This window comes from Pieris brassicae, chromosome 9 (assembly GCF_905147105.1).
Source record: "Pieris brassicae chromosome 9, ilPieBrab1.1, whole genome shotgun sequence".
NCBI lineage: Eukaryota > Metazoa > Arthropoda > Insecta > Lepidoptera > Pieridae > Pieris > Pieris brassicae.
The window spans coordinates 15,327,585-15,341,012 of record NC_059673.1 but is presented as its reverse complement, the minus strand read 5'-3'; the positions used below and the strand labels follow the sequence as shown (position 1 = coordinate 15,341,012).

The following is a 13,428-nucleotide window of genomic DNA, read 5'->3' as shown; positions in this document are numbered from 1 at the left end:
GTTGACAACACTCAAACATGAGAGATATCGTATAAATAAAAAACAAAATATTATTAAAATTTAATTCATAGTTCCCAAAATATAAAACTAATACTTATTAAACAGTCTCTGCAACATTCTTCAGGCATTCTTAAAATTATCCTTATATTATTCGAGATAACATATTGAATATAAACGCTTTTAGCGAGAACGAAACTACTTCTAGGGCTGAAATCTAATTAGAAAAAACAATGTCTATGAAAACCGTCTATGCGAAACATTCAACAAAAAAATATGCTATTGGCGTTCTCGAGCAGGCTTTAAAACATTATAAACAAAAACCCTGTAAGGTAAATAAGAAAAAATATATATTAATACAATTTGGCAACACTTAAGTCTACGTCTATCTACGGTACAAAAAAAATTGTTATATTATTTATAATTAATTAAGTTTTTCATATGTAAATTTTGCTTATCACCGGAATTGTTATTGAATGAAAATTTGAAAATCTTTAGGAAATGTAATAACATTTTAGAGAAATAATCATCTTTAACCAGCATTTTTCAATTTCACTAAAACATTTTCTTACTTGATGGGACAATATGAGAATTTTTTTTGCATGTGAATAATTTAAGGGAAAGAATTTCTTCGAACCTCAGGGTTTTTGTTACATTTAAAGTGAATATAAATCTTCACACTGTACAAAGTATTTCATAAACTTTGTGACCAATTTCTTTGCCGCCAAAGGATATGTACAGCACCTTGTGGCTCGGGTGGACCTGAAATTTTTTAATTATCATAAGTATAATGGATTATTAAAATTACAACAAAACAGTCACTACTTTACATAAGAATACTTGATGAGTGAACAAAACTAAACTCATGAGACTGATATTTATTATAGAGATTATAGAGATTTGAGATCGCTAGATGGCGCTTTTTCATGTTATTCCCTACTTCCATTCCAGCCGTGAAGAAAGTATTGGTACCAGTAATTAGGATGTAAGATATGTTACAAAAATTTAGAATAAGAACTGCAATTCAAGTAGATTCACATATAATTAATAATATTGTGCTGATATATTCCGGTTCTTTGATAATTTTGTTAAGTAGGTTAGGTTTCTTTTCTATGCTTTACTCCCCATTTAGGGTGCTTATTTCTTTAATGACAGTAAAAGGTAAAGCACTAAGACCATGAAAAAATCATACAAAACAAACAATGTCTTTATGCATAAATTTATAATATTAAGTAGACATTTCACCATAAAAATGTTTTAATCAAAACAAAAAATTATAGCAAATCAATGACTAACTGACATGTCTGAGTAAGCTTTAAACTTTAATGCACATAACTTTTGGTACTTTTGGAAACACACAGTTAAAACAACAATTCTTCCACACCTACTGACGTAACATGTAAAATTATGTAAAAATATGAATCATACCTTTCCAGGAGTAAGTGAGCCTTGCTCCCTAGCCCTGCCGACATACAGCGGCTCTCCTGCAGCTGTATTACCAGAAGCAATAGCGTTAGGTGGCACTATACCATCTCGACATTCAATCCAACGAACCTTGTCTGCCGGAGCACAGCATACCTGAAAATGTTTACATCTAAATTGCATTTCAAATATACCAATTGGCCATTTCATAATCATTTTATTATAAATAATATTAAAAATTGGAAATTACTATTGAATGCAAAATGTTTTAATTAATTGATAACAACTAAATCAGATACCAAAACAGATTAAAAAGAAATTAAGCACCACAGTAATTTAAACTAGCTTAGGCCAATTACAGAGTCATCAATAAATTTCATTACTACTTAAATTTCCTAGAGTTAGTCATTAATAGCTTTACCAGTAACAATCATAATATATTTCTATACAATTTAATTTTACAGCACCACACAATTTGTGTTATCTATATATATATAGATACACACTTCTCTTAGTCAACTTAGAGCAGTTTTATCAACAACAGATTGGAAAATATTAATTAATATTAAATGAATATCATCTGAAAATTTATCACATGTCCAACTAAGGATTTAGTTAAGCTATAGCTAGAAACAGCCTTGGTAGTGCTGTTGTTGGTTCAATGTGAGGAAAAATAAGTCTCCGTACCTCAAAGTTCTGCACAGGATTTTCTTGTCCGTTCCAAGGTACATATGCAGCACCATGCTTAATAGCAAGCTTTCCAGGTACAAGATCTCCCTGAATTCTTGCCCGAATAACCCAAAGAGGACTGTGGTCATGCCCTTCATAGCCAGCAACCACTACTTTGTTGCTTAGAGAATGGGCGGTCTGTGGTGTCGCAGGTATCCATTCAACAACAGCTGAAAGCAGCATTTTATCATAATTAACTAGATCTAGACTAGATCTTGAAATAATAATAATGTGTACAGTTTTATATTGTTATTGGTTTTTTACTCACTTAAACAAAGGGAGCATGTTGGTGTAGAAAAAAACTTATATATATATATATATATTTTATACCTTTGTTTATTCTTTGAAAAGTATACTTACACCATGGTTGTTGTGGCGTAACATTTGGAAAGCCCGGGTAGCCAAAAGCTGGTGCAGTTGGAGCAACATTTGGATATGACATAGCTGATGGAGGCAGTCCTTGCTGTCCAACTCCTTGACCTGGATAAACTGCAAATCCTGGCTGGTATGGGTAGCCTGGCATCATGGGTTGTCCTTGAGGACCAGGGGGTGGAGCAGATGAAGGATTATATATTTGAGGATATATTGCATTTGGTTGCTGAGGAAATTGTGGGTTTCCATAAGGATCTGGAAATCGGAATCATATAATTGATTTAGTAACATTCAACATTTCCCATACCCGTAAGAGTAAATGTTTATAGTTTTAAGCAAGCTTATAATTTACAATAATACTACATAATATAATAAATATACATATACTCTGACTAATTGTAGAAAACACAAAAATTACTTACATCCAGACATGATGTTTTGTTATACGTTTTCTGTTCCGCTCTTGAAAGTTAAACCTTTTTATGTTCTCGCTGCCAGGAATTAACTAAATGTTAATGTTATCTATTACAATTTAGAGCGGCTATATTGTTAACTGACGTGGCCGTTACCTATGACTCACTGTTTATTATTTCATAAATATGACTTCACATTTGCAATGTGTAATATAATTATTTTATGTAGAAATATATTACTTGAAGGCTGATGAAATACAAAAATTAATCGCAAAACAGAAACAATAATCGTCACAATTACGTTAAACAAAGGTATTCTGTTGTCTGTGAAATCGAATAATCCATAGAGTATATTATTCATAGGTTCATAATATTATAGTCTTTGGTATGCTACTCTACTAGTACAACAGATGAAATATTACTAGAAAGGCCTGGCTTTTAATGCTATACATGACAATTTTAATGGCTTTCAGATAAAGTATTAGATGCTACTTTGTACTTGTTTTGTGCCAACAATAAAAATACCACTTTCATATCAAAATTTAATGTAACCGTTTGAACTGTGTATTAGCAAAAAATATTATTGCTAATTCTACTATTAGTGATATAAGTTTTATAAAAGATCACGATAATGCCACATTGCGCCTTAACCACCACTATTTTTAAAAGCTAGTTAGTTTAGTTATGAGTTATTAACAATTTAAAGCCCTTTAAGAAAATAAACCTAATTAAGACAAATTAATTTCAATGGCTTAACTTCTCCTGAAATTATGTTAATGTGTAAGTCATTAATACAGTTTGAGTTCATTTTATTGATATATTCTCTTTAAGCAAGTGGGAGATAAACGTTCTAACACAGAAAGATTTTTGAGGAAAACAGATGGGTTTTAAAGTTTTATCTAATTAAAATATAGATTTTTAAGATCCATATTCTAATTAGTATCTCAAATGACAATATCGTCTTGAGCGGTGTCAAATATGTACATATGTAGTAGGTACTTCATACAGAAAAGGGATTTAGCAAATTCTGAAACTAGATTTAAGTGTTATTGATGTTTTAGAATACTAGCCTAAGGGTAAAATTCAAAGTCGAGACGTAGCGCTCAGTATGACTTCAATATATCAAAAATTAATGAAATTAGCTAGAGATTAGACCTTGGATCTTATCTTAGGCTCACAATGTTTTTTTTTACCTCACACATGACCTGTTAATTGCTTTATTATTAAAAATTTGCCGTTAAAATGGAACGTGGACCTAAATATGCTGAATAAAGTTTAACTTGTTTTATTTATATATAATTTATAAATATCATCGGTTATGACGTGCACGAGCTTTTAATTAACGCAGATGTAACCCTATGGTACCGTTAGTTATTAATGTAAAAATATTGTATTACTAAAACACTATAGGATATAACTTTGCCAGCAAACGCAATCATGATTGGCATATCGACCGCTGTCACCACAGCCGATAATTCTATTTTTCTGCTTTGCACTAGATTGACCATAGTTTGTACTTGGCTTTGATATATATAATCTGCAAATATATAAGGTCATTCAATCAACCGCGAATATAATGTTATGGTTGATCATGTTGCTCAATGCATCAATCATGCTGTGGTGTGGTGGAGGCTTAAAGAGGCTTTACAAACTTATATATCTTAAGAAATTAGAAATTTTAAAAATGTAAAATGATGAACAAATGATAGTTTGCCAGAAAACTGATTATTACTGTTAAGGTAACTTACCATTCACGTCAGTATGAATTAATACTCGTATGATTAAAGAAAGTGTTTCTCTTCTATCTTGTATAAAGAAATCACTCATTTTAGTAAGAAAAAATGGACGTATATTTAGAAATGTGTAATAGAACGCATCACTCCACATCACTTCAGAATACTGTAAATGAGAAAATGGCCAAGCAAACATGACAATTTATTTTTTAAATACTCTAATAGGTCTAGGCTATAAAATATATAAATATACTCGCATTGTCTAAATTATAAGTAGAATATACTACTAGACGCCTTTCGTTAGTTTTAATACGTTGAACAGTATCACTACATGCGCTGTGTGTGCTAGACATTCCGCGCGCGATCCTAAGTATTTCAAATGATGATGGTTTATATGATATAGGTGGTGGCTGGTGGGTCTTACTGTTATTTTATACATACAATTATTTCGACCTTGCTCGGTTGAAAGCCGTTACCGTAGAATTCGTTAAAACCAAGTACACAGTTGGGACATGTGTAACAAATAGATAGCAAAAAATTAAAGTTGCGTAACTAAAGTCACATGGTCGCGTATTACAAAAACTCAATTGAGCAGCATGTCTATTAAAAGTTATAGAGTTAAGGCTCTGAAACCGTCATACTGTGAAAGTCAGGATTGTGGAAAATACTGCATAGGGGTTTAAAAAGCTGTAGAGCTGTGTGATATTGACGTTTGTTTCAGAATTTTTAACATATCGTATCACGGGTATGCTAGTATAAATATAATCCAAACGTAATAACTGAACTGAGTAATAAGATTGATACGGTTTCACGTTAAACATCTCCTGGGAATGTCGTCTGATTTTAATTTTGATACTACGAAATCGAAGTTGCTTTGAAAGTAGGTTTTCACGGTAAAGGGCATATAAATTTATCCTTACATAAAATATGTGGATAAGTTCGTATTCGTTATCATGAAGAACACATATCCATCCACTAATTAAAGGTGCTTTCAAAGCGACTCAATATTATGTTAATATTCTAAAAAAGCATCCACAAAGGTTACTTATATAAATATATAAATAAATACCTTCATAGATGGCGACAGTGATCTGCATATAACAAGAACAGTAGTTAGCAGCCAGGCTTCAAACATAATCAATATCTAGAAGAAATCATTCCTTACAAAGTTCATAGCTACTTTTTAAAAAAGTTTAGGTTTTATTAATTATTTGACTTTTGTTAATACTGGATAACAATAAGACACATGAAAATGTTGTTAATGCTGAATTTAGGCAAATTAACATATAAATTAAATTTACAAAATATAAATATAAGAAATTATTTTACTTTTATAAATTCATGAAAAATTATGATTCTAATAAAGTTTTGTGGAATTCATATAAAATAAAAGTTTTTTTACCTGCCCTGCATATATTTTATTGAAGATATAAACGCAATCAGCGATCTTATCATAAATTTGCATAAGTTCAAACCAGCAATAATGACGCTTCAAGTTTTCCGAGCCAAGAAGTCTTTTCTGAAATGGACAAGATTGATATAATGTTGTTTTAGCATGCTGTTTGTAGCAATTATTGCTTTGTCGGGAATTGACTCTACACAGGTTTGTCCTTCGGCGTATGTACACTAAACCACGGAGATATATCAAGGCGTAAATTGATTTATAGGAATTGCCATAAACAATTCCAATTTAAGAAGTAAAAAGAACTAAGCTATACTCACTATCAAGAGATTCGTAATAAAACTCTTTTTGTTAATTTCTGTAGGAACGAAGTCTTCAACTTTTTTAAACAATACAGCCTTAAAGATTAAAACCTCTACAAAAATATTGACGATGAAATATACAAAGTTCACTCCCTGGAGCATAACAATAAAGAAAGTTATCTGTGCAACAACATTATGTATGGTAAACTTTCGTAAATAAAAAGTAAATGAGCTTAACAGTAGCGGAGTAAACATTAGAAAAATAGCAAAATATCGTCGTTTACGAAACATTTTCAACCTCTTCTCGTAATGGTTATCCAAACTGTTTAAAGTTTTATATAAGTTCCAGTAATAACTCGCGTTGCCAAAGGAGACTATAAAAACGTAATAAAATATCTCGAAAGTTTGTAAAACTCCGAATAATCTCGTTAGTATATTTAAAGGTAGATCTGATTTAGTTTCTTTCCAGCTAAGAGGCGGAATATAGACAATGACAATAATTAACAAACTTAATATCAAAACACAGTAGAATTTATTGAAGATTGAAACTCGTTTTATGTCCATTTTATTGAAACGGACGTTTTGCATTCCAAATATAGTTGATAAATTTATGAGTGGTTTTGATGCATGTGCAATGGAGAATGTAGGAAAACTATTCGAGGTATAAAACCCGTTTAATATAACAGTGAAAATGTTTCCTTTAACATTTTGGTTCCCGTATGAGTTATAATCACTTGTGTAAAACATATCGAACACTTCATTGCTGAACGCAGGTAATCAAACGAGTGCGTGAGCTGATTCGTTTTTAAGTACCATTCGTATACTAGTTTAATTATCATTGTATTTGATAACAATTTCAGTTCACTTTATATGAATTTATATTACCTACTAGATGCGGTATTACTCGCATTGAAATTCAATTGAGTTCTATTAAGTATTCTTGATTATTTATAAAAATACGTGCTATTTTGCGTAAAGATGTTTACCACTCCAGAAGAGCCATAAAGAAAAAAATACAATAGTTTTTTTTTATAATATATTGTAATTTTTAAAGAATAGAACATAAATATATATTATTCACAGTTTATAAGTTAAGAATTATTCTTACAGATCATAAAACTAAAAAAAATTGCTAGAATAAACGTATTTCATGCATACATTTCCTAACAATAGAAGAAAGAAGAAAGTCATATCTTGCGAATGTCTCTTTATCAAATTAAATGATCGATTGGAAATGAAAAGATAATAAAAAAATATCACTGCTGCTTTAATAAACGTAATTCTATTTTTAACCTACTTCAAAAAAGAGGTGTACAATTTGACGCGTCTGTTTACTTTTTATTTAATACTTTCGTCATTGTTACGCAGTCTTATTAATAAAGGCACAGTTATAGAAACGTTAACCAAAATACTATTTAATAGAAAGGAAGTAAAGGAGGTTTAAAAATCGATAAAAAGTTGGGACATTTTAGATGGACCTTTAATAAATATAAAGTTAAGAATAAACAGTCAAAAGTCTAATAAAATCTTTGGCTTTTACATTTTAAACTTCGCTGTTATTTTAAAATTCATTAATAACATAAATTGATTCACAGTCACAGAATGTAAAAAACTTCTTCTACGTCATCATTTTCTTGAAGGTTCTGAAATCAGAGAAATAGACAAATAAGTGTCTGTCACGTGAGCAGTGTCAACTTCGATGTTTGAATTTTAATCCTATCATAGTGGGTTCGATCCTACACTCCAATGGGTGATCCCTCTATATGCGTTTCAATCTTTGCTCGTATGGTGAAGTTGGAGCCGGATTAAGGCAGCGCGGGGCCTCTAAATTCTATCAGAGGCCCTTGGTTTGCTTAAGGTTCTCAAGTTTATATAATAAATTCTGTCTTTTGTTAACATAGCTTTTCACTTTAAGAAAACACTTTTTAAACGGATTGAAGCAATGTATTCTTATTAAAAACTTATAATTATTTACATAATTTCAGTGCTTTTCAGCGTGCGTGTCACCGTGACCACGTTTAAAAAGTGTTTTCTTTATAAATTCTGGATTTAATATCGGAAAAGTTTTGCACCTGACACACGCCGTCAACTTTTTGGGTCTAAGGCAAGCCAGTTTTCTCCCGATGTTTTCCTTTACTGTTCGAGCGAATGTTAAATGCGCACTTAGAAAGAAAGTGCACAGCCGGAGATCAAACCTACGATCTCAGGGATGAGAGTCGCACGCTGAATTCACTAGTATGTATATGTATATATGGCAATTCAATTTTTAAAACGATAAGTAGGCACAGGTGTCTAAGATAATAAAACTTGTCTGAATTTGGAGCCAATTTTTGTTTAGGAAATTAAATGTACTATATAAAAGAGAGTTTTATTGAGACGATAAGAATGATAAGTGAACGTGCGATTATTAATATATGAAAACTATATGTCAAAGTAATTATATACGGCAGTGTTTTAAGGTTATGTTATATTTTTATTTATTTATACTTTATTGCCATGATATACATAATTATACAAACAATAAGTAAGTAGGTTACTAAAGTTATTAGGCAACAGGCGACCTCATCGCTAACAAGCGATTTCTTCCAGGCAACCCTAATATGGGAGACTAAAAAAAAAGAAACACCTACAGAGGATAAAGTACAAGAAGTGCATAATTAAATAACAAAAAAAAACTCAAAATAACACGCAACTATATTAATAATTTTGATTAAAAAATTCTAATGAATAAAAAAAGTCGTTCTTCATAACTTACTTTATGAGTGCTACTGAAATATTACTCCTACTCCCCATAATATGAGTAATATAACAGCAACTAAGAATAATAAAGAGAAGATTGCACTGAGGATTTTGCATAGAAGATTACAGACGCAGCAACTGAAACAACGAACAATATATTTATTGGTTAGAGTTAATAACGTAACTAAAATGCAGGCTGTTAAAGCGGTTAAACTTGTATGGACTCGCGTATGTGAATGTCAACCACAATCTAACGAATCATTCGACAAAACGAATCGTTTCACATTCCGACCTCCCGGATGGTAACAATAACATGTTGAATATATCTATAAATAATTATTATATATAGCTACTCATTATTCGACGTTTTTTTAGTTATTCGATCGGTACAAGGCATATCACAATAGCGGAAACAGGTGTGGCATTTTATCTTTTTTTATCTTTCTCTACAAATTATATTTTAGGTATATGTTATTTGTTTGTGTTCTTAGTATTGATAATGTAACTAGAAAAAATAGACAATAATTCGTCGTAAATATTAGTCATTTGTGGACTGTCGATATACAAATACAATTTTCTTATATTACTTTGACAGTAGGAGAATATGTTATTTTTATCCTAAACAGTTCAAACTGACTTGTCAAGGCAAGGCTAAACAACCGAAAATGCTAATATAGGTAAATGAAAATTCTCCCATTTTGTAGAGGACTTTTCGTTCGAGTCATAACTGCAATGTATAATATATGATATACTTTGTAAGCCACGTTAAAACGAGATCTATGAGACTAGACTAAGCGCATAGTGCCAAGCTCTAACCGCGCTTGTCGACCTATGCAACTGTTTCACGCTTGTTTATGACGCGCTCCCGACAGGTTTCGCACTGATATGATAATCGGGGTTGCCAGTAGTGTTACCTATTTAAAATATAAAATTACAACATCAAATCATCAAACATACTACAGATAAAAATAAATGTTGAATTGACAATCTCAATCAAAATCTCAATTATAAAACTCTAAAATAATTTTCGATACTCAAATAACATGCCATTTTTGGGTAACGAAAAAATCGCTACCTAGAGATTATAGAAATCCTCGGTCAGCCCAGCTATAAGATTTGTGAATGAAGATTTGGATAAGGCAGAATACAGACTACAGAATAAGACTAGATTATAAAGTTGGCGACTTTGTATAACTACTTCAGCAAATTAAATGTCATTAATATATTATAGATGTTCAGTTTTGTCTATTATTTTGGGTTTATTATTTATTAATATACTTTTAGTCACCTTTGTGAAAAATCTGGATGTTTTAGATATTATATGTGTTGTGTAATATGTTTAAATAGATAAAAAGCTATAAAATGACAGCTTGATAAAAAAATTAAATCTCAATTTTGACAAAAAACATTATAAATCAGACTTCATCAAAATCGTCCTAGCTATCTAAGAGGAGTCTATTTACAAACATAGACACAGAAGATTTATTAATATAACATTACTTTGTTTTTGCATTAGTTGAGTGCAACTGTATTACGAGTTTCACCTTCATTACAAGGTGGCAAGGTTATTTATATGTGGAAATTTACCTTAAGGTACCAGTTAAAACAAAAGCCATTTGATAAAAAATGAGTCTAGTTCTTGAATAAAAATAGTAAAATACATACCACATTTTGCTGTTTTATAAACTATTAACACAGAAAAGGTATTAACAACTCAACGTCGAAACTCGTTGTGTTACAATCGTTCAATAATCTTATCTTATTCACTATCAGTATACTGTAAAAATCAATGCACGGAAAAGATACTTTGGGTTTTTTATTTATTTTGCATTTATATCGCTTTGTCTAATCAACAAGTAGTATCCGTGATAGAACTTATGCACAGACTGTTACCGTTACAATGCCACGCGGCCGAGGTTCAGTAATTTTACTATACTCTGTGGGTACTTTTGTTATTCATATATCATTGACCCGAAAAAGTGCCGGAATAAAAACGTTATACGATTATAATCTTTAGCCTTTTTGATTACTTTAATAACTGGGTTAAAGGATAAAGTTACTTAGTTAAATAAATCAAATCTGGTCGCCACTTAATTAAAACTATTTCAAAAATATCGAATTCCATCTTAAAAAATAATTTGTCGTTTTGTAGTATTCACAATAAAATTTTATCTTGTAATAAAGTTTATCGAAAATAACAAATTACAGATTCTCAGTATCTTGAAAAATTCCAATTTAAAAAGATAAAAAGCCTTAAATTTTTATAACGTTCTGAAAAAGCAATTGCATTTTTAGATCACTAACAAAAATATTTGTAGAACTCGAATCTACCCCTGCCTGATAGTTAAAACTCGCAGGTGAAATTTAAATTGAAAGTTTCCTCGTCCGCGGATAGCTGAGCTATTCTCGATGATTTCAGCGAGGGCAACGTTATAAAAAGAAGTTTTGTATATTTTTTTAACTTTTTCCATTAGAGTGTGCCCGGAGTAAGGCGGTCGCGTGAGAATGAGCAATTTCCGCAACAGCGCCGCGATTTCGATCTGACTTCCTGTCTACGATTTTAAAATTTATAGAAACTTTTTGAAATTGAAAATGGAACAAACATGGCAGCATGACATGGTTTACGTTGGAGAGAAAGTAATGACTCCTCCCGCCTACAACACTTTTATTTACTCACGACTGGCGCCGGCTCCTATACGACTTCATATAAAAATAAATAATCATAATACTATTCGTTTATAAGGTAGCATTATATACATAAGTATAAGGTAGTTTCAATTTAATATTTTGTCTAGATATACAAAAATTGCTGCAGTGTTGCTAGTTGCAATATGAAATAATCAACCCGATAATGATTAGATTACTATGATGCTAGATAAATTTAATTCATTAATATTCAAAAAAAAATCTTATTTTTAATAGATCTAAGTTCTTATCAAACAAAGTTGTCAATAAATTTGAAAAATTTTACTGAACTAGGAAAGTAATTTCTTTTACATTGTAAACATTTTACATATTTAATTTTTTTAGGTAGGATAGGAATAAAAAATATTTTTTTTATTTGTACAATTAAACAGCATGCCCATGCAGCATAGCACATATCTTGCATCAGGCGCAATTTTTTAAAATTTTACCATACATAATATTTTTATTAGTAACTATGGAACCTATACTAATATATAAGACTAATCACCTACTTACCTATTGAAAAAGAACACGGAACATATTCAGAAATCTGAAGCCCAGAACTTAGTGGTTGTAGCGCTATGGGCGTATTTGAATAACCCGTTAAAACGCTTTCTATACAAGATGGCGTCGTACCACTCCCCGTGACATATGCTTCTAAATAGATAAACAAACGTCAAGTTAATCATTATGCGATTTCTGTTACATTTTAACAGTGACTTCTTTGTAAAATGTGTTACAAATGGTTTGTTGATTTTCAACTACAAGATAAAAACCCCTGAAAAAACTATTGATAAGTACTAGGTATTTCAATCAATGTCAAAATACTTCGAAAGAACAAGTAACTTTTTGGTCAGAACAAATGTTTTATTATATATATATATAACCACAAGACGGGATCCCCTTGTGTAGGGACTAGCGTTAGATCAATTTTGTGACAGTAATATTTCTGTTAGGTATAAGTTTCATGAGGCAGCGGCGCGAATTCAAAGATATCGTATTATAGGATTTTCTTGCTGGCTTACATAAGAAAGCGAATAATAGTAAGTAGTAGTAGTGGTAGTACATTTGCTCCAAACTAACCTTTAACATGATAAGCTATGGTGATAATAATCATTATTTGATAATCCCATAATAAATTTAAGTTAAGCAAAGCTCTATCGTACTTAATTAGTGTTCACATTTTTTAGATTAAGAGCACTAAAATCAGTATTTTTTAAATAATATTATTGATCGATTTTTAGGCAAAATACAATACTAATTTGGACACATCGAGTGATTAAACCGAAATTTTAGTTTCCTATGTCTCTTTGTTCCTATATTAAATGCTGTATTTTGCGGTCCATTTATTCTGATTTAAAAGGTAAACAAAGATAGCGGTCTTTTAAACCAGAGACAAGGTAAAGATATGCAAGCGATGTGCAACCATAAATCTAAGAATAATGAAGGTCTTGTGAAATTGCAAGATACATCATTTAAGCTTATGATTAAGTGTTAGAGATGTTTAAATAGATAATAACCTTACCTAAGATTTCCAAATTAAATTGTATTAAAGAACTGAATGCAATAAACTCTAATATGTTATTTAGACAGAAAAGATCAAAGACTAAACAATCACTTAAGAAATTGGTAAA

At 30.7% G+C, this 13,428-nt stretch overlaps 2 protein-coding genes and 1 long non-coding RNA gene across 4 annotated transcripts; all 3 read right to left on the bottom strand.

Annotated features, from left to right (window-relative positions):
• Positions 1-48: 48 nt before the first annotated feature.
• Positions 49-3,198, bottom strand: LOC123714219. Its single transcript, XM_045668412.1, has 5 exons — positions 2,943-3,198; positions 2,509-2,775; positions 2,107-2,318; positions 1,426-1,575; positions 49-759 (listed from the first exon to the last, which is right to left on the bottom strand). The coding sequence occupies exons 1-5, from the start codon at positions 2,950-2,952 to the stop codon at positions 673-675; spliced, it is 726 nt and encodes a 241-aa protein (XP_045524368.1). The 5' UTR covers positions 2,953-3,198; the 3' UTR covers positions 49-672.
• A 149-nt stretch (positions 3,199-3,347) lies between these two features.
• LOC123714218 lies at positions 3,348-7,408 on the bottom strand. 2 transcript variants are annotated; one of them, XM_045668410.1, is made up of 5 exons: positions 6,389-7,408; positions 6,069-6,185; positions 5,736-5,810; positions 4,682-4,832; positions 3,348-4,470 (listed from the first exon to the last, which is right to left on the bottom strand). In XM_045668410.1, exons 1-5 carry the CDS (start codon positions 7,115-7,117, stop codon positions 4,301-4,303), a joined length of 1,242 nt encoding a protein of 413 aa, XP_045524366.1. In that variant the 5' UTR covers positions 7,118-7,408; the 3' UTR covers positions 3,348-4,300. The 2 variants fall into 2 exon arrangements, with proteins under 2 accessions (XP_045524366.1, XP_045524367.1); XM_045668411.1 differs by having other exon boundaries at positions 4,361-4,832.
• Positions 7,409-7,620: 212 nt separating this feature from the next.
• LOC123714241 lies at positions 7,621-10,967 on the bottom strand. Its single transcript, XR_006754287.1, has 3 exons — positions 10,775-10,967; positions 9,126-9,247; positions 7,621-8,013 (listed from the first exon to the last, which is right to left on the bottom strand). It is a non-coding gene; the product is annotated as an uncharacterized LOC123714241 (long non-coding RNA).
• Between the last annotated feature and the right edge of the window lie 2,461 nt (positions 10,968-13,428).